The 25,468-nt window shown below is 40.4% G+C and overlaps 1 protein-coding gene across 1 annotated transcript; it reads right to left on the bottom strand.

Annotated features, from left to right (window-relative positions):
• Positions 1-8: 8 nt before the first annotated feature.
• MPHOSPH8 (M-phase phosphoprotein 8) lies at positions 9-25,258 on the bottom strand. The gene is made up of 14 exons (XM_040583375.1): positions 24,775-25,258; positions 24,285-24,676; positions 19,304-19,459; positions 17,539-18,390; positions 14,019-14,121; positions 12,105-12,230; positions 11,930-12,018; positions 10,652-10,792; positions 9,734-9,820; positions 7,532-7,686; positions 5,354-5,508; positions 3,914-4,041; positions 3,150-3,233; positions 9-2,303 (listed from the first exon to the last, which is right to left on the bottom strand). The coding sequence occupies exons 1-14, from the start codon at positions 25,256-25,258 to the stop codon at positions 2,262-2,264; spliced, it is 2,994 nt and encodes a 997-aa protein (XP_040439309.1). The 3' UTR covers positions 9-2,261.
• Between the last annotated feature and the right edge of the window lie 210 nt (positions 25,259-25,468).

Here is a 25,468-nt window from a genome sequence, read left to right on the forward strand (position 1 = left end):
GCTTCAAACATTTTCACATGCTTTTTATTCATCTTCAGTATGGGTTCTGAATTTGTATCACCAACTAGAAGACAAAGATGGCTGCAAAATCCATCCCTTAATAAAAGCATCATGAACACAAATTTTATCCCCATGTCCTGGAGGACTCCTCACTCTCTCCCAAATGCCTCAAGAAAAAAACCCACACTACCCCCAACAAAACAAACCCCCAAAATCAACAGCCTTTGACAAACTACTTGCTATGTCAACTCTTGGAGCATTACTAGACATTTCTCAATTAGACTGTGCAACAGTTTTTAAATAGCATCTAGATGATATGGACGTTAGTTCAAAAACCTTTTGTCCCCACCTTGAAGAGCTTGGACATTTACCACTGACATGCTGTACAGAGCATACCACAGATGCACTATACACGTTATGTGTACAGTGCAGGAGGAAACTGAGGAAGCTGTAGCCACATATGTGAAAACTGTCACTCCAACATAAGGAAACACCCATGTCCTGTCCTTACTCATCTTTCAAGGTTATGCACAGTGACTAAAAAAAAAAAATAAAAAAAATACAGCTACATGAGTCCCAAGTACTGGTATTGACATACCTGAGTCTCAGCCCGTCCTTTTCATGCATTTCAGGTGTTCACACTCAGCAAAATGAGGTATCTAACTTATTTCAGAGAGGTGGAGGTGCCAAGTCTGTGCAAAACCCAGACTTGTTAACATCCCATCAATACTGTTTGCAAAAAAATAGGCAACTGTTCTAAATCAAAACAGAAATGAGTATGTCATGTTGCTGTTCTAGTTTTATATAGCTTAATGTGACATTCCACAAAATTGAAATGGTGTGCTTACTCATTTGGCATCTCTTAAATATGAAAGTTTTAAACTTTCAAGAACCAAAAATTAAACACTGGTTAATTGACCTTTATATTAAAAAAAGTCACAGTTCTTAAAAGGATACTTAATACAGCTGCACCCTTTTAATGGTGTGCACTCAAATACATTAACAATTTATCCACAATAGTTTTGCTAATAATATAGGCACATAGCGGCATGTAAACTACACATGGCAACCAGAACAGCAAAGGCACAATCTGGTTGGTTTGGTTGGGTTGGTTTTTTTTTTCCCTTTTTTTTTTTTTTTTCTTCTTTTCAAGATGTGGGTTAATACACAAAGAAAAATATTCTATACTTTGTGTGGAAGTATTACATTTGTGTATCATAGCACAGGACCGTTAGAGAACTGTTGTCATCTGATAGAACAGGTCATTTAAATAATAATAATAATAATAAAAAAAGATAGCAGCTCTTTCCACTGAGGAACTGAATTTCTCCACTAAAGAACAATACGTGTTCTCATCCATCAGGTTGAGAACCTGAAATCTTCTATGCATCTTCTTGTCTACAGAAAGCATTGCCTGCACATTTCAGGCAGTTACAAGTTTTCTGGTTTGCTATTTTCAGCTTGTATTTGTTTTCCCATATATCACTTGATTAAGAACTCAAAAATTAAGATGTGTTTAAAATATCAGTTGCTTCTCTAATACAAAAGTAGTTTTAGAACACCGATAAAACTAGGAATCTGACTGTAGTCCTCTGCGAATTGAGCCTATCGGATGTCTTTGTTCATGCCTGCAGACCTTACTGTGTTTGCCCAAAGGGAATCACTCCAAGTGCAACTGCTTTCTCATCGGGAGATGGATGGTAGCAGGAACAGTTTCAAACCAGAACACAGCCCTCAGTAAGTCAAAGTTAAACCTAATGCCGTGACTTCAAAGTGTAATTTCTGCCCACAGCTCCAAGAATATGACACTTCTGCATTTTACGTAGAAATGTTACAGTTAGAGTCTAAGTAGAAAATTTTAGTTTACAAATGGAAAAGATCATTCTATTAAAAAAGACATTTCACGTAGTTACCTTAAATAGTTCTTATATGCACCATTCCACATTGTGGAAAAGCTGAAATATGCAGTCTGGACTCATATGTTAAAGAAAAACAGAATTATATGTATTGGCACAAATACTTACATCTACATCTGTACAAAGTAAAAAAAAGCTGACAACCCTGTCCCACCAGTGCAGTGTTCAACTGCTCTCCAACACATACCTTCCCATGTGACTGCCAACGAGTGACAGCGAGATGGGAACTTAAGTCTTAAGAGTGTGGTGCCAAAAAGTTCCAAACTGCTTTGTCAGTCTCTGAAGAGGAATCGGAAGTATATCCAAAGAAGTGTCAGGCCGCTCGATATGCTTGCAGCTGTGAGGTCACTGCAACTGCACTCTGTATGCTCCTATTAGCAGTTTTACCTGTAAAAGCAAACAAAGGTTTCACAGACAGATTGTGTAACTAATGTGTTAAACCCTTCTTCTAATATAAGAACAGAGAAAAAAAAAATAAAATTACAATCTGTGTTTAATAAAATCAGCTCATAGTAGCCCTACTGAAATACAAATGGCTTGTAAAAACACTCAAGCAGAATGCTGCTGCGTTAGGTGGTGGTTGAACAAGTTAGCCTCAAATCTGAACTAGACATACACACAGACTTCCATCTGAATAAGAGTTCAATTTTTTCCACTTTTAGTAAAAATGTACACAACAGAACATGTAAGAGTGTAAGTTTTAAATCTGAAGATCTACAAAATTTACTGGTGCATCTTCCAAGGATAAAATGCTACCACAACAGTATCTGTTACACATTTTGCAACACATAGTGGGACTGCTGCCCAAACCACCTGGAAAACACAACAGACTACACATACTACTTAAAAAACACTGCATATCCTACTAAATACCTCCAAGTTCTCCTAAACCCACAAGCAAAAACATCTGTAAGCCAAAAATAACTGATGCTCCCATGCATCTATCAGTCATTAAATTCACAATATAGATGGGGAAAATGTTTAGCTGTAACACTGCTTTATCCTGGTGCATTAATTACTCTGACTACAGCACAAAACCATTTAATTATGACAGAATTAACACCCCTGGAAACATTCCAAAGTTCTGGCAGTGTCACAGGATGGAACTGGAATGAGGAGACAATGGAAAGTCCTTAATGTTACATTTGCAACATACAAATAGAAGCATTTAGACCACAGAAGAGTTACAGGTACAAATTAACAGGCACATTTAATTTTGAGAACATTGTGTACCTTGGCAGTAGGAGCTTCTGCCAACCGTATAAAAAGCTTGTTAAGGCCTGCAGTAGGGCTGAAGGAATAAATAAAGTGACTATCCTAAAAGGAAAAAGAAAATGGACAACGTTAATGGAAGGCATGTCTGAAAATGCTGTGCGAGTGGACTAATAGAACGCAACATCTTCACTATGCATTTTTGAAGGAAAGCTGTGTACACTGCAAAGAACCTTTGGTGCAACCACAGCAAAAACAAGGACATGAAAAAATTGTGCAGGGTGACACATTTAACAGATCTTTTAAAAAAAGAAATTAATCATTAGACACATGAAGTATGTTGTTGAAACAAATATTTAAGAACTTACTTGGGCCAAAACTTTGAGAGGCTAGGTGAATTTGAGTAGTGAAACAGCTTTAAATTCAGAACTCTCACCTGCCTGCTCAGACCCTCAGTTCTGAGGTCACAGGTTGGAGGGGACCTGTCAAGGTCATCTGGTCCAATCCCTTGCTCAAGCAGAGCCACCCAGAAGCAGGCTGTTCAGCACTATGTCCCTGCCTTTTAAGTCCTAAATTTTTATGGAGTCTAGTACATGCAAGGTTTGTAGTTCTCTCCATATACAAAGAATTAAGTTTCATTCAAAAAACCCAACCCTATCATGATTAAAAAAAATGCTTCATCACAATACTCAACATCTAAATTAAGGCACTAAGATTTCTCCAGTTGCTCCACAAAGACTTTAAAAAGCAGTTTTACAGTCAATCAGTTACATGAAAAGACTTACCAAAAATACAGGGAGCTGGAATTTGTCATTTAAAACCACAGCTTGTACACTGCATGGTCCACACAGCCGAGCAACGACTTCTTTACCAAAAAAGTTTGAATGGAAAACAAAGAGAAGAATTCCAGATCCTGAAAGGGAAGGCAATTCAGTCACATGAATTTAAAACAAGATCCATTATTTAGAACTGCATACACTGAACCTTTGAACACAGTTAGGTACAAATAAATATGTATATAGTATATATTAAATCCCAATGGAGTATCAAAGCAACATGCAGAAATCCAGTCTCCCAGATCCCAGCACAGAACACGACTGACTTGGTCAGTAAGTTAAGGTCAGAATCATTCCTGGAAGCAGCAATAATTTTATGCGGCTCTTAGAAAGGAAAGCAAAATGGCTACAGCAATTCTTGATGCAGTTCACCTCAGTGGTTTTAGGTTTACCTAAAAAAAGAGTTACAGTATTTAATGTGGTTTGGGTTGTCTGTTCTCTTGGTATGGACAGCTGAGCCCGGGCAATTTGAGATCTTTATGAACTGCACTGAAATTCAATACGGAACAATCTTCAATACCACAAATGCCTCAGTTTAATACACAAATTTATATAAGGTTTCTTAATTCTATAAAGGATACCTATAATAAAGAACTGGAAGACTTCTAACACAAATCTCAACCACCAGAACACCAGGCAGACACAACCACTTTCAATCTTAGTTTAAGTAGTATTTCATAGTCACATTAATTTATTACTTTGAGAAAAATCACTATCAATAGATATTTCCCTGATACTCTCAAAAGGTGAATAAAAACGTCTCAATTCAGCCACATATCAGAGATTATTCTTTCAGGAATCCAGGTACTAAAGAAACATTCCTAAGTACCTTGGGAATTTGATTCCCAGCTTTGTCAAAGGGTCTGCGGGCAAAACAGAGCTGACTGATGCTGGTTTCTTTTTTGCAGTATTTCTAGACTGCATTTGTATCCTGACAATGCTATGACCATCCTCCAACACTCCAGTGTGCTGGGTTCCGTCTACAAGACAAGATGATCCACTGAGACTTGCAGAGTATGCTCTTCAATTAATGTTTTTCAAAATTATAATTCTAAGGTAAACCACGCCTTTCCTGTAATTCCTGTCAATTAGCTAATATAACCATATAACTTTGAGAACAGGAACCACAAACAGAAGAAAGAAGTGGTATATATAGCAATAAAAACTTAAAAAAATAAATACATGCAAACCCCATTCATAACGCATCACGATACTGCTGCTTTCCCTATGCTCCATAATCGGAGCATCTTTAATGTGATGTATGGCAACAAGTAATACAAAAATAATTTTGCATAGCAAATACTTAAAAAGCAGTTTCTAAATATACTGTTCTACTTAAAAAAAAAAAAAAAATCAAAAAAAACCCCACCACAACAACAAACCCCCTACCTTCTGGCACATTTTGTGGAGGTTTATAGTTAAAATCCGTAGAAAAGTCTGGCCCTTCACAGAGACGATGACATGCAATTGGGAAGACTGGCTCCAGCAAAGCAAGACGCGCTTCGAAGTAATCCCTGATGGTATCTTCTGCTACCCTTGAGAGCCTAAAAGACCAAACAAGTGAGGCCTCTGCTTCACACAGTAAAATTACTTCATCAGACACAGACTCAGTGAGTGCAGACACAAAAAAGGATGGTTTGGATTCCCAGTTTTCAGGAGTGAACGCCCTCATCACTAGCGTTTATGCATACATGAACCCCAGGTCCCAATACTTCATTAATAAAGCATTTGATCAGCAATCTGTTTGTGAAATAGATGTATCGGGTCCACAAAATTAAAAAGCTGAGATAAATGCCACTGCAGCAGATTAAAAAAAATTTCAACTAACCATGTATTTTTGAAGGCTCTTTATGTGAAAAGATGTCCCCAAAATATCAATAGGTACCTAGTGGCTAAACAGAAACATACAACCCCTACCCCAGCATGGCTGATTTACAACATACAAATAAACAAGTCAGTCACTGTATAATTTAACTGGTAATACAACTGGAAATAAGCAGTTCCCAGTTAAACCCTACTAATAATGCAGTGAAGAAGTATCAACACTACCATTAAATAGCCCCATTGGGGTTTCATGTTTGTTTTCTGGGTTGGGAAGGTGGGGATTTAATTTAAGCAAGCAGCCCAGCCTTCAAAGAGAGACCACATTAACCAACAGTATTTGGCACCTTTACAAGTGGGTTACTAAGTAATCCTCTTCAGAAAGCTGTTTTGACACAAATGGGTTTTAAATGCTTTTGCAAGGCAAAAGGCCCAATTCTCTCAGCTTTATAGCTTTTTCAGCTGTTAGAGCACACTATCCCTCCATGCTAGCCAAGACTACCATCTGCAGAACCTACAACTTCAGTGTTTCATCAGAAAAAAACCCATGAGAATTGCCATGCCAAAGCAACCCTGGAAGCCCATCTAGCCTTGCTTCCAGATGCTAGACAAAGTGGTATTAAATACAGGAAATTAAACAGTTGTCTTTTTTTGGTTCACTGTCCTAGTTTCCAGCAATCTGATTTAGAGGCATCCAAAACCAAAGGCTGCAGCCAAATCGCACCTCTCCTATCTACTTTGCCCTTTCTAAAATCCCAAGCATTTGTGTCAACAGCATTCTGCACCATGATCCATAATTCAGTTTTTCTGTGCAAAAATACTCCTTCATTTCAAGCCTATCACTAAATCATCGAACAGGATGGCCTGCAGAACCTGTCTCATGGCTTTGGATTATTTTCTGTTGTTTTATTTTAATTTTTGACCTTTCAATCTGTCCCAAGGTGATGTGTATCACCTCCCTCAGTGTATCCTCAGAAACTAGTAATCCCCATGTCTGATCATCTTTACTTTTTCTTTTTGCTTCATCTGTTTTTGAAACAAGGTAACTGAATTGTCGGTTACAATTGTCTATCCTGGTATCTTAACTATCAATATTCCTCCAAAATTGTATTTAAAGAGCTTGCTCCTTCTCTTTATGTTTGTCTCCATTTAACATCCATACTCATCAGCTCAGTATATTTTTACATGACCGTATGACACGAACACTTCATGTACCACACAGACTGCACTGCTCTTCGGTCATTCTGTTGCACCATGAAGACTTATTTCCATCATTTACTGGCATAAAAGCTTTACCCTGGCACTCAGCTCACAGCTGACATTTAAGGGTCAACAACACTGTAACTATCTGCACTGACTTTTCATGGTGTTTTTGTTTGGTGTTCTTCTGTTTGATTCTCATTTTTTAATGCTTTTTAGCAAGGTATTTTATCTGGCATGCCCCAGTAAGAGTTTACATTCAACTGCCCAGGGCTTAACACTTTTTAGTTGTCCTGATTGCAGTATTTCTAGTTTAAGTGATCTTTCACTTCTAGTAATTCCACTTTCCTCCTTTCCATCTTTTTACTCACATGTTTAAGCAAGCATCTGCTAATTCTGTTAGCTCACATAATTTGAATTTTACAGGATTTACCAGTTTTCTGCCCAAATCAGATGTTTTCTTTCCTGAAATCTCCCCCTCTTCCCCTTGACTTAAACCAAAATTATGACACAGTATTGCAAACTTCACCAGAACAGTTTACTCACGTTTCCAAATGACTCTTGAGCTGCTCATACACCAGTACATTATTACATTGTTTAGCAAAATGCAGCGCGCTGTTCTGATGCTTTGACAAAATGTTACAGTCTGCTCCACTTTCAATCATAAGCCGCACTATATCAGAATTCCCTCTTTTACAAGCCTGTGCAGAAAGGGAGAAGATGGAAGGATGGACAACAATGACAAAACCCCCATTGGAACAGAGCGTAACATTGGAGTAAGCAGAATTATAGAAATTAATTAAAATCCAAAATTAGTTCTAATTCAGAAAACAAGGTATTTGCTCTGTGAATGCTAACATAACTAGAAACTCAGGATAACACTCCATAAATATTGTATCTTTACCCAGGCAACACGACACACCTGACCCCACAGAAGCAGCTTCACTCAGGATTACCAAGTGGACTTAATTAGAAAAAAATAAACAAACAGATAATACAAACTCCCAAAGTTCTATAAAAACATCTAAGCCGCTGGAGTTCAGTACTGGTAAACTTTCTTGCAATTGTTTACCTGAATAAATGGGTTTCTGCAGAAGCATTCAGAATTACTTCAGTGACCAAGTGTCTGTTTCTAGGAATTTCAGTTCAAATGGTACTTCAGGTGTGTAGTAAATTAACAGATTTTGCCCCTAATTATTGTTTAGCTATGTTAGACAGTCACTAACATAGTAACTAACATCATCTGCCCATCTAGTGATAGACATCACTAACACTAACATCAACTGCCGAAGTGTACAAGGCTGTTCAATGTTACTCGCAGGAAGAATTTCAGGGTATGTCAGCCGAAGACTTGGCAAAAGCACCACAAAGACTAAAATCTTTACTTTGAAGAATGCACACGCAGGCTCTCGGTTGCATGTTTTCAAACGCTTCATTCACACAAATTAGGGAAAGGCCCAAGAGATAGAAATTTACATCTTCATGAGGCCTTTCAGAAGTGAAATTCTCAAATTTATCTCAGCTCTGAACTTTGATCTGTGCTTTCAATCCATAATCTTTCATAAATAAATAAATCCACCTGCCCTTCCCCCAAACAAAAACCCCACAAAAATCACATACCACCTCAGGGAAAGGAGTAAGTGCAAAGACTTCTTTTTTTTTAAAAAAAAAAAAAAATCTCTTTTACAAAGCATGATCCAACTCCTAAGGTTAAGTAAGAGTGACTAGATAAACGCATTTATGTTTATCCATACATGGCCAAACTTGTTCCAGTAAGTTACTGGAAATGAAGCCCCTATTCTTTGTATCTACACAGCAAACACCCAGAATAAGACACCGTAGGCTGCCAATTAGAAAGTATGTACAGCTGTGCACCAAACACTAATAAAAGCCTTAAAAACAATGGAAGGTCAAAACTGAGGTTCATGGAGGCAGCCAAATTATGAAGACATTTTGGACTGAACTGGCTGAGGAAACCACAAGGGTGTTACCATTTTCTTTACAGAAAATGTGAATTTCCAACATCTGTTGAACCTTCCAGAAGATAGAAGAGAAATAATACCACATTGTCTTGGACACAGAAACTTTTGTAACCTCTTCTGTGAACAAACTGCCTATGTATAAATACAGCAAGTTTACCAGAAAGAGGAACTTTGGTGAAATTATTTGATACTGAAAAAAAAAATTTAAAGAGGAGCACAGGCGGTTTTAAATGTCTTACAATTTTCCCATTACAATAAAATTAATAATAATAATATAAAAATAAGTTAACAACTTCCCGGGGGTGGGGGGAGGTAGAAGAAGTACACAACAGGCAGTGGGAAGGAGACTGCAAACCAGTTATTTGATTTCTGGCCTGCCATGAAACAGCAGAAGTCAATCACAGCAAGTGAAGATCTAGCAAGACAATCAGCCAAGTGAAAGATACTATTTTCTGGAATTTTTCTCTTCCTGCTGACAACCAGTTAACTCAGTTTTAAGACCACATCTGCATTTCTTTAAGCCAAAAAATGGAAGAGAACGATAAGCCACATTTAGCACTCCATGCTGATGCCTCTGCATTTATCGTTTAGATATAACACTACATTTAAGAAATGGATTAAAACACTGCCTAGAATAAAGAGTAGCATTTTTATTTCAAATATAGTACATGTTCCCTAAATCGACTTTACAAATATGCTTTTACGTTTTACTAGTTTGCCAAAAGTATTCACTATTAAACCATGTCAGGACAAACATTGAATTTACCTTCATTAAAGCAGTTTCACCACTGCTCTGCTGCATGTTCACATACGCTCCAGCTTCCAGGAGAATAGCTACTGTTGTTAGAAAGTTCTGGGGAAAAAAAAAAAAAATAAAAAAAATCAAACCAACACAAAACCACAAGACAAGTAAATAGAAAATATTCTGGTTTTGTTTCAGAACCTAAAGTGATGTTTACTTAAAATCCATCAGTAAAATCCAAAGCATGAGGCATGACACAACACTGCGCTCTCCCATGGCTCATGAAGAGCAATTCAGACTCAGGCAAGTAGATAGCCACGAGTCTTTACAAGTCTTACTTTTTCCTAAATCTTGCAGTAGTGAATACCACAGGAAGAAAACTATGTTTGCATTAATCAACAAACTAGAACCAAGCTCCCTTTTGGCCTTCTATCTACTGTACATGGGAAAACAAATAAACCAACTTGAACAGAAGACTGCACCCATGAAACATCCTCTAACTTGCTAGTCTAGTTGGTCTCGGTTTGAGAAGGGCTTGCACCGTCTCCATCTCCCAACTCTCAAATAGTAAACCATGCTTAATCAGAGATTTGCTCTCTAAGTCTCCCATGTTTGCATCCTGTGTAGCCAGAGATCCTAAGCAATTCTAACACAGGAAGCCAGGAAACCTTAGCCCCTATGACAGACAAATTCAGAGACATCCTTTGTCTCCACTTTCCCTCTTGGCAGCAGCTCTATGATATTCTCTACTCAGGGCAGGGTTTGTGATCAGAATTTATCTACAACACAGTAACCACAGCTGCTGACATTAGGCAGATAAGGTCACCCTGCTAAATATGCTAACTACTTTTTAGGCTTCATCCAAAGGAACGAAATTGTGTACCACTCTTAAACATGAGTAAGACAACCAAGAACCACAAACATGACAATGACCAAGCCAACCTTTTCAGCTGCATGTATCAATGCAGTTGTTCCATTTTTCTGTCTACCATTAACTTTAGCTCCTTTCCTGATTAGGACACGGAGAAGGTCATCATGCCCACCAGCAGCAGCAAGCATTACTAGGGTCATGCCACTGGAGTCCTGCAACAAGAATCATTGCTATTAAAAAAAAAATCAAAATAAATAATTTTTTAAAAAATCAAATACTTCAAGATAAACCAAAGCCGCAAGACAAAAATTGCAAATGAGTCTACAGGTTTCATAAAGATTCCCCCCCTCCAACAAAATTCACACGTATACGGCTGCCAGACACCAATAAACTATCGCCTCCCACTTCTGTCCACAGGACCCACCCTCTGAACTCCATAATCTGCAAAATCTGTAACATTCCAAGGACCAAAACAAGAAGCATGAAAAACAGAATGAGCCAGGAAGAAAGGCAGCAAGCTATCTGAGTATGAGGAAGACAGCAAGGCAGTGGAAAAAGACATCAGCAGCCACTGGAAGAAAACCACAACGGTTCAAATTAGTTGCTACAACACTGCTTTTAAGTTTTATCAAAGTATGAAGAGACTTCTGTGAGTGGTCTGTCTCCTCATTCATTCCTGCGTTTTCCAGCAGACACTACAATTCAAAAAACACATGCCTGCCTCAGGAGTTGATATGGCATCTTTTCTGCTACACTACAGAAGTCTTGGCATTAATACATAGTTCTCAAAATGCTATATAATACAACTACACAAGGTAACCAGTGAAACACTGATATCAGACTGTAATCCTCAAAAATGAACTACAGTACTATTTAACAGGAAAATAGAACCTCGAAAGAAAAAACAGTAAGAACACAGCTGATGAAGAACTGGCAGAAAATATTGATCACAGAGAGACATGGTCCCAGTCTGTCAAACACAACATTCAAATATTTTTTTTTTTCCATGTACAGGTGTTTTACAAAGTTCAGCCACTTGGCCTGACGGGTATAATCATTCCTCATACCACGTAAAGTTCTACATTTAATATTCAGTTAAATCCAGTGGGCAAACCTGTTGCAAATCCAGCTACTGGGATGCTTCATACAGACTTGATTTTTCCTTTGGAAGAAACTGGGTGACAAATACCGAAGCCTCAAATTCTATACTCGCTTTTCTTACCCTGTGCTTTTTTCGGCATGGCGAGACAGAAATCTGCTGCTAGCCAGACAGAAAAACTTTTCTAACAATCCAAATTTGTACTCTTCCCTCCTGCCCCCCTCCAGTACTTCTATTGCAGAAGAATTACCTCTTGATCCAGATTATATTCCTCCTTTGAAGAAAGTGCCATCTTTACTGTCATATAATCTCCACTTTTAACAGCATCCCTCAGGAGAGCTAGAAAATAAATTCAATGCAGTTACAGAATATTTCACTTTGAAACACCAGCTAAGAAATGTCCCTTCCTCCCAGCAACTACTCACTACTTGATATCGGTTCTGTTAACACATGATTCTCATCTTCTCCATCAAGATGCTTCTGAAAGTCCTCTAGCGTCAGCCATTCTAACTGCATGTCCATACCCAAACTCAAGACTTGTTGCTTGCCATCTATCATGTATTGGATTTCATGGAAGAAAAAAAACATAAAATAAGTTACAAATTCCCAAACCATTTATTGCTTGCCATCACTTCAATGATCAGTAGCTTAAGATACTGCTTCTCATTCATTACTCTGGAAGCCAGTGTGGAACGGTTCCAAATAATGAAGGCTACATTACAAACAGACATAAAATGCTTTTACTTGAAACAAACTGCTTATTTGTTGTAATAAATTAGGCTGAAGCGGTAAGAGATGGTGAACACTCCATTACCGTAATAGCAGAAACACACTGGAAACACACTGAAAAATCGTCAGTTTCAAAAGAAAACATTTTCAACCTCCTGCGGAGACAAGAACTGGAGCACTAAAAGACACAAGCAGGAATGGAGAAAATGCTAACTGCCAGTGCCCAACTCTCCCCTGCATTGCTGCTCACCGGAGTTCTCCCTTTGACACACATTCACTACTTCTCGATCACCTTCTGTATCAATGTAAGTCCATGTGCCTGTTTAGCCTCTTATGTTCCTCCTTCCCTTGTACACCTTGCTGTCTTTTTATTTTAATTCTTCTATGAATTTATACTCTAGCAAAGATTCTTCTCTTCTGCAGTTATTCTCAGAATATTCACTTTTTTCTTCTGAAACCACGTTAAACAAGTCAAATGCACTTTTGATGTCTTTAAAGCCTAGAACATTAAGACAGTTATCAAGAGTGACTGCCTGAGCCACTAAAGACTATTACATAACAAAGTCTGAGTGACCAGGGTCCACTCAGAAAAGGTCTGTTCTCTTTCCATAAGTTAATCATTGCTGACACGTAGGAGCAACCTTAACAACGTAAGTGAAAACTCGGGGAGAGTTAGTTCACCTCCAGCCACCCTGGCAAGTCTGAGTTCTAACTGCCTTCAACACGGTACATTCTTCTTAAGAAAGACAGTTCAGAATTATGCATAAATTACTACTTTGAAAATATGGTGCAGTATCTGTGATGAACAAAGGATACATGTTGTGTAAGGGATAATTAAGCATCCTGTTACTAATTTTCTTATGCACTGTAAGTACCTACGGTACTTTAAGCGAAAGATGTTTCTCCAGCAACAGCTGTTTGAAGCTTCACAGCTCCTCCTATAACCGTTCACGATTATCAAAGGTGGAGTTACCTAGTTCTCCTCAGTTCATCCTCATCATAGTAGTGCGGGAATTTATTCTGATTAAAATCATCTGGAATTTTACTGAGATCAAAAGTGGCAACATTAATACTCCATTATATTATTACGAACAGAAATACAACCTAGACGTTTTTCTTCATGTATCAAATCATCCAGTTCTGGTGGTATTTTAAGGGTCGTAGAATATAAGTCATCATCGTGGCTAAAGCAAGAATCAAGAAGTTTGTCTGATGGGAACCTCTACTGTTTTTTTTTAAACACATATTCATAGTATCATCAGAACACTTCTGGAAATAGCCAGTAGTTGGATGAATTCCTCTAAAGGTTACTGTAAACATGCCACAGAAGCATAGCTGGCAATATTAAACGAAAAAGGGCAAGACCTTGACTTGTCTACAAAAACATTAGATACATCCCTTCCATGCTTCATACACAAAACTACTTACAGCATTGTCATGAAGCATAAATTAACAAAGCTGTATAAACAGTAGTTTTGCTTCGTAAAAAAAGAGCAAAAATTTTTGTTTCTGGTATGTGTTACAAAACTATACAACACCGCTCTTGTAGAAGTAAGAGGACAATGTCCTGAAGGGTCTTTCCCTTCCCTCCTTTAAGAGTTAACACTTACTTTTTAGGCCCTTCTGTTCTTTTCTGCTCTTTTCTTCTTTTTCAGACTCTTTTTTTTGAGATTTTTCTTTTGTTTCAGTTTTCTTTACTTCTTTCTCTTGATTCTGAAAACAAAGATCAAATTCAAGTGGTACAGAAAAAAAACGGAAAATAAACTCCTTTCACCACTCTAACGATAAAAAGTATTTAAAATTGTTACTACTGAAACCTGTATACAACAGACTTGTGGACATTCTTAAGAAAAGAATTAAACAGGTGAGTCAGGAGTTAAGTATGGAAGAAGCCTTCACAGAAAAGAGATACTCTTTCCAAAATAAAACAACTTCAGATTTTTACTGCATCCCAGCCACGCAAGGTGCTTTAAGTTATGAGGTGCAGTTATGCCAAAACGAGCATTTTGAAGGAAATTCAAAATTATGAACTTTTCATTCCTTCCAAATATTGAACCTGAACAGAATGTAATTATTTCAAAGTATTTAACGCCTTTGTAGCACCATATTCAAAGCAGTTATTATAGCACTGACTTGAACCTTAACTGAGAAAACTAAGCATTTGTATACAGAAAGTTCCAAGTTTTCTGACTCACACATACAGAACATTATGGCAACAGTCACTTGTGAAAAACATGCTCAGAAAAATCTACCCAAACCTACAGAGAAGACTGAGCTTAGCAATATCACAGAAGAAATTTATGGTAGATGTAGCCACATGATCAAATTCACCAAAATAGAATTCAGCTGCCTCCACCAAAGGTTGCCTTTCTCCTCCTGTAACCCTCTCTCCATTCAGCCTGCAAATTCAAAACTCCAGAGTTAGGTGGGACAGGGCTCCTTGGCGTGGCTTTGTATCAGTCCCCAACACTACCCTGGTACATGGACTAACACTGGCTTTCTGAAAAACTGCCCTAAAAGAAATCCCTACAAGAACTACAGACTGGATTTATCATTAAATGCTACTGTTTCTTTTGACATCAGAAACACCAAATGAATCCATTTTAATTGAAGTTTATCAATTGTTAGCAGAGTGGAAACATTTAATCTCTCTCACCCACTCCTCCCTCCAGCCAAAACCTCAGCTTTTGATCACTGACATGATGAACTAGTAGCACAGACAGCTGTTAATCCTGGCAGAAGCCCACTATTTAGGCGGAGACTCTGTAACTTACTAAAGGGATTACCAGATAACTTGCTACGCAGAGAGGCTGTTGAAATCAGTACTCCTGAATACTGATCAGATGCACAACATACACTGCACATTTGGTTTTGGAGGTAAATCAAATGGAGTACTGGAGTGCCGTGTCCAGCGCTGGGCTCCCCAGTTCAAGGGAGACAGGGAACTACTGGAGAGGGCCACGCAAAGGGCTACAAAGCTGATGAGGGGACTGGAGCATCTCCCTTATGGGGAAAGGCTGAGAGAGCTGGGCCTGGTTAGCCTGGGGAAGACCAAGAGGGGATCTTACCCACGCACACAAATATCTTAAGGGCAAGTGTCAAGAGGATGGGACCAGGCTCTTCTCAGTAGTGCCCAGTGACAGGACAAGGGGCAATAGGCAAAACTGCAACACAAGAAGTTCCACCTGAATATGAGGAAGAACTTCTTTACCTTGAGGGTGACAAAGCACTGGAACATGCCCAGAGGGGTTTGTGGAGTCTCCTTCTCTGGTGACACCTAAAACCCACCTGGACACAACTGTGCAACCAGCTCTAGGTGACCCTGCTTTAGCAGAGGGGCTGGACTAGATGATCTGCAGAGATCCCTTCCAACCCCAACCATTCTGTGATTCTGTGAAAGAATGGCTCAGTATGCAAACTGACTACAAAAAGAGAATACTGCATTAAATGGCGTGACAGTGTTCGGTCATCAGAGCTACACAAGGAAATATAAGTAGCTGAAACATACACAATGATTTTATTTGAAAAGAAACATCTGCTTGGGCCAACAATTCAGTGAAGCCAAAAAAGCTCCAGAGCTCTCCACACCAAGCCCACTCATATAGTAAGTCCACAGCTGCTCTGGAGAGTAACTAACCAGTTACATAAAACATTGTTTAAGCCTCCTAGACTTAAAAAACAAAAGAGCAGAATGCCTTCCTTGGCACACAATCTTCCATGAGAAAGGCATGCAGGTAACTTATTGAGAGTGCTGGCTGAACAGCCATAAGCAAACCAACTTTAACCTGCTGTTGATTTCCTCACGTTTCAGGTGACAGGATTTTTATACTGCTGGTAAAGACCAGAATTCCAAAAATTTTATCTGATTATCACCACTGATGTCTCTCTCTTAGGAATGTTACAGCCTCAAACTATGAGAAAATACTTGAGTAGTAATATGCCACATCATTTCAGTTAAATAACGTTTTGAAACTGGGCTATGCATCAGAGTAACTGCTTAACCTCATTTCCTAGAGTTTTCACCACCAAGCTCCTGCAAAAACACCATTTCATGTAGCTCTGCTCAGATTATGCCATGTAATTGTCTACCCCAAAATCAACTTCCTTATGTTTAAGGTGGCATACTCTCTATATACAACAATCTTAAGCAGAGGACCCCACTCAAACCCACCAAGGAAACTTCTCACCATGGACTTACAGCCTCAAAAAAAGTGGGATATAATCCAGTAAGTATCAAGGTGTTTCGGCTGTAATCCTGTTACAAATCAGAAAGGGGGTTCTCTGAGCAGCCAAAGTTTTATCAACTGCAAACTGTATTAGAACAGTCTGAAGCAGCTGAAAGAAATTATATTCTCAGAAACATTTCAAGAATATTGTTTTATTTTGCCTTTTAATTTTACCTTTACCATCTTGCTTTTCTTAAAACACTACCACATTAAATAAGTAAAAATAAATATTTCAGTATCTGCTTAGCCCATTTCTTAGAACATGTACAGCATCTGTAATTAATATAAAAACATGTCCACAAAACTAAGCATTTTCTGTAAGCATCCCAGAAACTCTAACAAGACAAGCCAGCTGCCCAGTTACCTGGAAGACTTGTGTTCAGAAGCCATTTCAGCATTCCAATTCTCAGGTAGGTGCTAATGAACATAAGGTATAACAGAGTCTCTGGCTTTTGAGACATCAAGTGTGTGTTTTAGCTCAAAAGTGCACTTCATTGTGCAGTGTGGGATGGAAAGTTGCTCAAGACTGAATGCCTTATTACACAACTAGAAAAGTGTCAAATTGAGGCAACTGTTAAAGGTAGAGAAACAAAGCTAAAAATGACAGCGTGCTTAGCAAGAACAATAAATTTCATTCTAAGTAAGTATACATAACAAACAGGAGAAATCCATACTTTCACATTTAAAGACACCCTTCTCTCCTAAAGCGTTTCGAATCCAGAAGATTTTCAGTCTCTCCCATATATTGTGCATTGGGCCTTTCCTTAGCTTCATCCAGCTCAATTACTTCCCAATTAGAGTTTTCCTCTTTACCATCATGAACAGTAGCCTTTTGAGATATCTGTACCTCAAAGATATTTGATTTAATCCCCAGCCCTCACCCCAACACCTTAACATTGCTCACCTCCCCAGCTGAATCAGCAGACTTGTGCCCTCTTTCATCAGCGGTCAATTTCAAACGCTTCAGTACTGGTGAAGGAGCAGGTGACACTTTCTCCAACTCTCCCGGTACCATTTTTACTTTTTCTTGACCTTTCTGCTTTTTGTGCAGGCTTTTCTTCTCTAAGTAGTTATCTTGAGTTTCCACTTTTCTACCTTCCTCTTTATAATCTTCAACTTTCTCAGTTTTTTTCTTTTTTCTTTTAACCTTAGCATCAATACTATCATCTTCATTACTTGCTGATCCATCAAGATGTCTGTCAGCAATGGAATTTTTTTCAGCAATTTCTTGTTCCAGTCTCTCTTCTCCACTTACTACCTTCTGCTTCTCATCTTTATTTTTGAAATTTAAGTCTGAACTTTCATTATCAGTTCCTTGAAAAAATACATCATCTAGAGTACTGGATTCTGAGTCAAACTGAACATCTCCATGCTTCTCCTTCCGTGATTTTTTGTTTTCTTTATAATCTTCTTCAGATTTAATTTTTAAATCTTTAACTTCTCCCTTCTTCTTCTTGATTTCTTTAGTATCTTCCTTCCTTTGCTTCTTTGGCTCCTTTGAATCCTCCTTGGTTTCTAAAGTCCTTTTTTTTGGTTTTGAATCTAAACCCAAAGTATCTGAGGAATTCTCACATTCTGTTCTGGGTTTGTCTTTGAGTTTTGCAGACTTAGACTTCTTCTTTTTCAGATCATCTGGACTTCTATCCTCTCCATCTTTTGACTTCTTTTTCTTCTTTGGTGAAACATCACCTTTTGTTTCGCTTTGCCAGTCACTGTCAGACTCTGCTTCAAATACATCATCATTTAGAGATAGTTTCTAAAAGGCAGGGGGGAAAAAAAATAAGATATCTTTCCCCGTTACGCTGTATTACTTTGGTGTAAACTATACAAAAACAGTAGTGGTGGTGCTCGGGAAAAGTAAATTTTTAAACACTTCATAATCTTTTAATCACTGCAAACGTCATTCCTCATTGCCAAATCGTACAATTTGTAAATGCAATTCTAGCTCACTTACCTAAATTACATTACTAACTGTTTGGACGAGAATCAATACATAGACAAGTCATTTAAACCACTGAGACATCCAACAACCAGATTACAGAACAGAACTAATCTGCACTATTTCACATCGAAAACAATTAACCTGATTTGGTAAAGTTTACCTATAGGTTTCCCAGAAGCAGAGCACCAGTTTTCAAAAAACATTCTTATGCTTCATTTTCAAAATGACTGAGCAGTTAATAAAGAAGATTAAAAGCCATATGCTGCCTTCCTGCAATTAATTTTTCTGTACTCCCATGTTTAATGGTTAACATGCAAAAATTCACTCATCTGCTACACAAAGCAGGAGGGTGAAAAGTTAAGCAGTACACAACTTCACTGACAAGACAGTATGCATGTGGGCAGGGAAAAGGCGTTGTTTACGTTGCCAAAGGCAAAAATGACTGCACATAATTTATGTAATGTCTATAACATCATTAAAAAGCTGAAAGAAAGTTTACATGGATTCAGAGTCTACAAGCAAACTTGTCAATTAACAAAAAAATCCCTAACCAGAGAGCAGCAACACTATTCAGTTTCTTATGAAATAAAAAACATTTTCAGATCAGAGATTCTTTTAAGTTTTCTTAATTCCATATCCAAAATGTCTTCCCTTCTCCCTCCACCCATTAGCAAAGCCTAGACAGGGAGTAAGTCTTCAGTGTCAGACACTGGAAAGTGAAACACACCTGTACGTCTTTTTTAATAGGTTTAGGCTTATTGTCCACTATTTTTTTTCTAAATTCGAGCAGCACTTCTTTGCAGTCTTCCAAATGAACCTCTGGTTCCCATGTATCATCATCAGAGGTATATCCTTTCCACCGTACTTTGTAGAGAATTTTACCCTGTAAGAAAAAACCCAACATTCAATATAATGCAGCACAGTATTGCATAATCTACTCAATTCTTGGGGATCTCAGTGGATATATCCTTTTGTGTATATATAAATGAATATAATTGGAGTTCAATCCAATGTTGACCTAAGAATTCCCACAATTATTTCCATCTGCATCACATACTCAACTAAAGTTGCTTGTAAAATGTTTCAGTAGTTGAAGTGGTTTTATCCAAAATATTTGTAATATCTAAAATTTGTTCAGAACCACAGTTACAATGTACAAATCATAAATTCTCAGTCATTTTACTGAAATGGATTTTCTGACAGTTATGAAAATTTTCTTGGTAAAGTTCTAATATTTCCTCTACCAAAACGTCAAGCTTGAATTGCTTCTACTTGCTGAAGAAGTTCACATAAAACCTTAAGATTTAATGCATTAACACCATTCCCCTAGTTTCATATTGGAATTCAAAACTTATGTTAGATTTGTAATCAAGGCCATTTTTGATAAACTGAAATACTAACAATTAGGAAAAAAAAACAACCACCAAACCATCAATCGGATCAAATTAAGCCTGGATAAAATCTGAGTGTGTGTGTCTCAGTGAGTTAGTTGCAAAGATGTCGTTAACAGATTATGTATGAAAGCCTTAGAACAATCATGTCAACGGTATTTAACTTCACCACAGGATGAAATTACACCTTTTAGTCTCTAGCTTTTTTTCACTAGATTAGTTTTTTACCATTAAAACTACAAAACAAACAACCTTTCCACCAAATTATCTCTTGCCTTTCTCCTAAGCAAATTAAGTACTCTGAATCCTTATGTTTCTCAAGATAAGACTCCTTTTCTTGCTGAGAGGCAAGGCTTATTAGCTTGGATGCAGCATGTTGCTGTTAGAGCCAGACAAGTGGCAACTCAGGGCCTCCTGGACCAAGCTTAACTGAAAAAGAGACATGTCCTATGAAATCAATGCAGCTACCTTTATCTGCTAAATCCATGGTGTCTTTAAATAGATGTATGACAAAAGTTAGCATCAAACCTAAGAAAATCCACTATCCAGATAAAAAAGCTAATAATGAATATGAAGCAATGTAGCCATCCCTGAACTTCTACTAAAAAAAAAAAAAGTATTAGCAAATGTATTAATAAAAGCATGTTCCTTTGGAGAGGTAAAATAATAGCATCTTACACTGCTAACCAGGCCTGAAGAAGGAAAGCTTCAAAACAGATGCCATTTGACACTTTCTATTAAATGTATTTATATCTCTAAATTTACACTTTCGCCTGAGCACCATTAACCTTTGGCCAAGTGTATATATATATACACACCATTAAACTTTAGCAATCAACTCCACTGACAATCTTCTATATTTTGCTTCACAGACATAAAAACAAATAGCTTATATTCAGATCCATTAATATAATACTTCTCTTATAATTTAGCTTAACCATACACTCTTGATTTAGGAATTAAGTTTTCAAAATTCTGTTCACCTAACGGGACTACTCATTAAATAAATGACAAGTAACATAAATTATTCTGTGACTGTAATAGGAAAGTAAAGGACCTCCGCAATTAGTAAGTAAAATGCCCTGCTTAAAGCAGGTCCAAATAGATCAGGCTGCTTAGATGTGCTGGGCTACTGCCCAGTTAAGTGTATCTATTCAGACTGCCCTGCGTTCCAGCTTGTGTCTGCTGCCTCACTCATCCTTTCACTGTGCACCTCTGAGAAGAACCTGACTGTCCTCTCTACACCCTCCCATTAAGTAGATATAGCTGCCACTATGGTCGCCCCCGATCCTTCTCTTCTTAAGGCAGAGTAAACCCAGCTCACTCAGTCTCCTGTGCTCCAGCTCCTTAAAGTGCTTCCATAACCTAGTGAACTCCAGTACGTCCACTTCTCCTCTGTCCTGGGGAGCTCAGAACTTGATGCAGTACTCCAGATGCATCTCAGCAGTACGGAGAAGAAGCATCTCCCTCTATCTGCTGGCTACATCCGTGGATGCTTGCTAGCCTTCTTTACTGTAAGAAGTGCTGACTCACGTTCAACTTGCTTGCCTGTGGGGACTCCAAGCTCCTTTCCCACAAGACTCCTTCCTCCCAACTAGCCTCTCACCTTTCTGGTGGCAGTTTTATGTCAGTTGAGATACAGGACTCCAGTTAGCTGCAGAGTGACTTGTTACACCCTTGTAACTCAGGTACAAAACAAATTAGAAGTCCTTTTTTAATTAATTGAGAAAGCTGGATAAAAAAATGTATGCAAATGTAAGACTATTTGGCTGCTTAATGATTCTACATGCAGTATGCCAAGTGATACAAAAATGCAGCTTAAGTGAAGGCTGATTGATCACCATACTAAAGATAAATACACACCTTACACTTTTACTCAACATTGTTGTTTCTTTCCTCTGTATCACTTACAAATAATAGCAAACTTCCAAGCATTTTTATACTGCTGTAGCTTCTACAAGAACTAGTGATGGCTAGAACCAATTCCTGTGGAAAGGATTTGTCATTAAAGAACACTGCCCATGTCATTAAAGAACAGAATTAAGGTTACTCGTTTCCACTGGGGAATGTCACGATTGCACTGGAGCCTGCTGTTGTAGTATAACTGTGGTACAGCATGAAAGGCTTTCTAGATACACTGAGAGGAAACATTTCCAAACTTTTATTGCTTGTTCTATTAAATAGGACATGTTAACGTTTCATGTATCAGCAGCTCTTAGCTTCCCAGCCCAATCCCATCCCAGGAATGCTGTCTCTCATGCTACCACTACTAGCAGCTCCAGCAACATCACGACTGCAAATCAAAAGAGCTTCTCTGTGTGGTGCTTTCCAGTTCTGCTTCTGCAACTGTGACACAGGAACACACTGACTGGCCTTATGATGTGCTGGTGTTCTGATGTCAACTGGATAGAGTTCATTTTCTTTTCAGTAGCTGCTAATGCAGTACTGTGGGGGGTTTTTGTGAGAACAAGGTTGATAACACACTGATGTTTGTAGTTGTTGCTAGGTAATGTTTATACTAAGTCAAGGACTTTTCAGCTTCTCCGGCCTTGCCGGGAGAGGGCTGGAATGCCACAAAAAACTGGGACACAGCCAGGACAACTGACCCTAACTAGCCAAAGAGGTATTCCCAACCACAGGATGTCATGCTCAGTGAGTGAGCGAGCGAGCAGCTGTGTGGTACTTAGCTACCAGTTGGGGTTAAACCAAGACAGCTGGACAGTGGCAGACTTGATGTATCTGCTTCGACTTTGTATCAGACTTGGGAATCTGCAAGCTGGGAACAGCTAGTGTGAAGCAGATTACATAAAATACACTCCTCTGAATATAACATACCACTTTTTCCAGCCATTTCAGAATTTAAGAGTGGGTGCAATAACCTGGCTTGCCTATTTCTGAAGCACAGGAGCATGGCCCCCACTGAAGAGCCATGGAAAGGTGTCTGGGTGCAAGTGGACTCCTCGCTACAAAGCTACAACCAACACACAGCGGGTAAGGCACATGCATACGCTGAAGCTAACTGGACTGACCCAGCCTGGAAACATCAAGCACAACCGCTGCAGGGCAGGCCGCCTGGAGGAGGGTGCTTAACACACCTTTGTAAGAGACAGAATACGGTACTTGACGTATTCCGGTACTCTTTACAAGCCTGTGGAATGGTATGACTCCCTCTGCTCCACCACTATACAGGTTATTTTAGGTTCCATCACGGGGGTGAGGGGAGAAAATCAGCCCTCTTGTTTTCAAGCCTGACTTATTATTTTGACCAACCCCGCATACTGGTAAAGCTATAAATACTGTGTTACCTTGAAAGTGTAATATTCTTCAGCCATCAAGATATTTCAGCCAAAGTACAACCTAATCATGATAGTAACACAAATATCTAAGAAATTCTTCATCTGAAGGTTGTCCAACCCAAGGGTTTCAAAATTCTGATGTTTTACGCTATTTCTACACTATCATGTACCTCACTGAAACCTCAAATAAACCCCACAAATTAGTTAAAACAACTTTCTGACACAAAATCATTAAAAAAAAAAAGCAGTGCATTACTTATGCGCTGCATTTGAGGTTTAGGAAATTCTAGAAGAACTTCAACCAGTCTAGGCTGCTTTCAAAGAAAGAAGGTATGAGATTTGTGTCTAAACAAAGATCACTACTGCTAGTTATGTTAACTGGAAAAGTTCCTTTTATTCTAAGAGGTCTTATTCACACATTTTATATGCCAGTAAACGTAATTCACTTGAAACTACCTCCATGTTCCCCATTACAGTCAATCCTGCCCATTTCTGCAAACACTTTACATCAAAACACTACTGCAGGTCAGCCCTAGCAGCAGAGTGGTTTAACAATGCAGACAAAAAACCCCAAACACCAACTTAGCAAAGATATTCCAGATTAAGTCTCTTTAGTCGAAACTCTTAAGATCCAAGAGTTCCCGTTCAAAGCTGCCCGCAACGTATTTTAAATTACGGTTACAACGGACCTGTATCCGCAGGGTTCTCGCCCCGGTGCGACAGACGGCGGAGGAGGCTCTGCCCGCGCCGCCTGCGCGCCCAGGCTGCGAGGGAACGGCCCGGCCCGGGCCCGCCCCGCCGCCAGCGCCCGGCCCGGGCCCGCCGCGCACCTCCGCAGCGACCGGGGCGAAACCCGAGCCCCGGCAGCCGCCGCCGGCCCCAGCAGGGCTGCCCGCCAGCCCCGCCGCCGCACGGCCGGCAGCCTCCCCGCAGGCCCTGCCGCCGCCACATCGCCCGGGGGACCCCGCCGCCGCCCCGGGAGAGCGGCCCGGGTCGCCGCCGCCTGCCAGCGCGTCCTCACCCCCTCGGTCTTCACGTCAAGGATCTTCTCCACCTCGAACACGTCCTCGTCCTCCTCCTCCTCGTCCTCCTCCTCCTCGCTCTCGCCGCCGGCTGCCGCCAGCGCGCCCGCCGCCTTACCAGCCTCGCTACTGTCTCCCTCCCCATCCCCCGCCGCGGCCGCCGTCTCCTCCTCTTCCTCCGCCCCCTCCAGCCTGGCCGCCGCCGCCGCCTCAGCCCCGCTCCCGGCCGCCGCCGCCGCCGCCATTTTGGGCCGAATTTCAAACGACAACGGTGAAAAGCGGCTGCGACATCCACCGCCGGGCGAGGAGGCAGCGAGGCGGCGGCTCGGCCAATCGGCGTCCCGCCAGCCCGTGACGCACAGGGGCGGGGCCGGGCCCCGAGCCCGGAGGCCTTCGGGCCCTCAGCGCGGTGGCCCGCGGCAGCCAATGGGCAGGGCCGGCGGGAGGCCCCGGTGGGGCTGGCGTGGGGGGCGGCCGCTCGCCCGGGACCGCGGGCTCCCACCGGATCTTTCGCGCCCCGCAGGCGGGGGCGGGGCTCGCCAGGGGCGGGCTGCCTGCCGGGGTGGGCTGCCTGCCGGCGGGAGCGACGGGTCCGGCGGCCGAGCGACGGCCGGAGTTGCCTGTCTGCGTGCGGCGGCGGCGGCGGCCCCTCCCCCGAAAGCGAGGCCGAGGGGCCCCCCACGATGTCCCGCCGCTGGCGGCAGCCCGGCGGCACCCAGGGCCCAAAGGCGCCTTCGCGCCGCTCACTTCTCCGCCAGGGCCGGGGCGCCCCGGGTGGGCCCGGCTCACCCACACAGCGAGGCCGAGCAGGCCCAGGCCCCCGTGCGAAGGTGTTTGCTCTCAGTTTTCGGGGAAACGCACAAGATGCCCCCGGGTACCTCCGGGGAATGGAGCTTCTCACCGGCAAAATGGATCCTTTTAAATGTCGTGGTATTTTGCCTGTTAAAAAAAAAAATCGCCTGTAGGCAAGCATGGCTTTTTTTATGTAATGTGCGGGAGAAAAAAAGCCACTCTTGCAAGAAAAAGCAAACCACACCCTGTTCGCTTACTCAGCTGCCTTTGCTAGAGCCACTGGGCTAATGTGGCGCAGCAACGGCTCCTTAAAGAGCGCACATGGCTGGAACCCAACTCCAGCTTTACCGTGAATATACACTTTCCATACAGACCTGTGTGGGATGTGCTG

Source organism: Falco naumanni, chromosome 2, assembly GCF_017639655.2.
Source record: "Falco naumanni isolate bFalNau1 chromosome 2, bFalNau1.pat, whole genome shotgun sequence".
NCBI lineage: Eukaryota > Metazoa > Chordata > Aves > Falconiformes > Falconidae > Falco > Falco naumanni.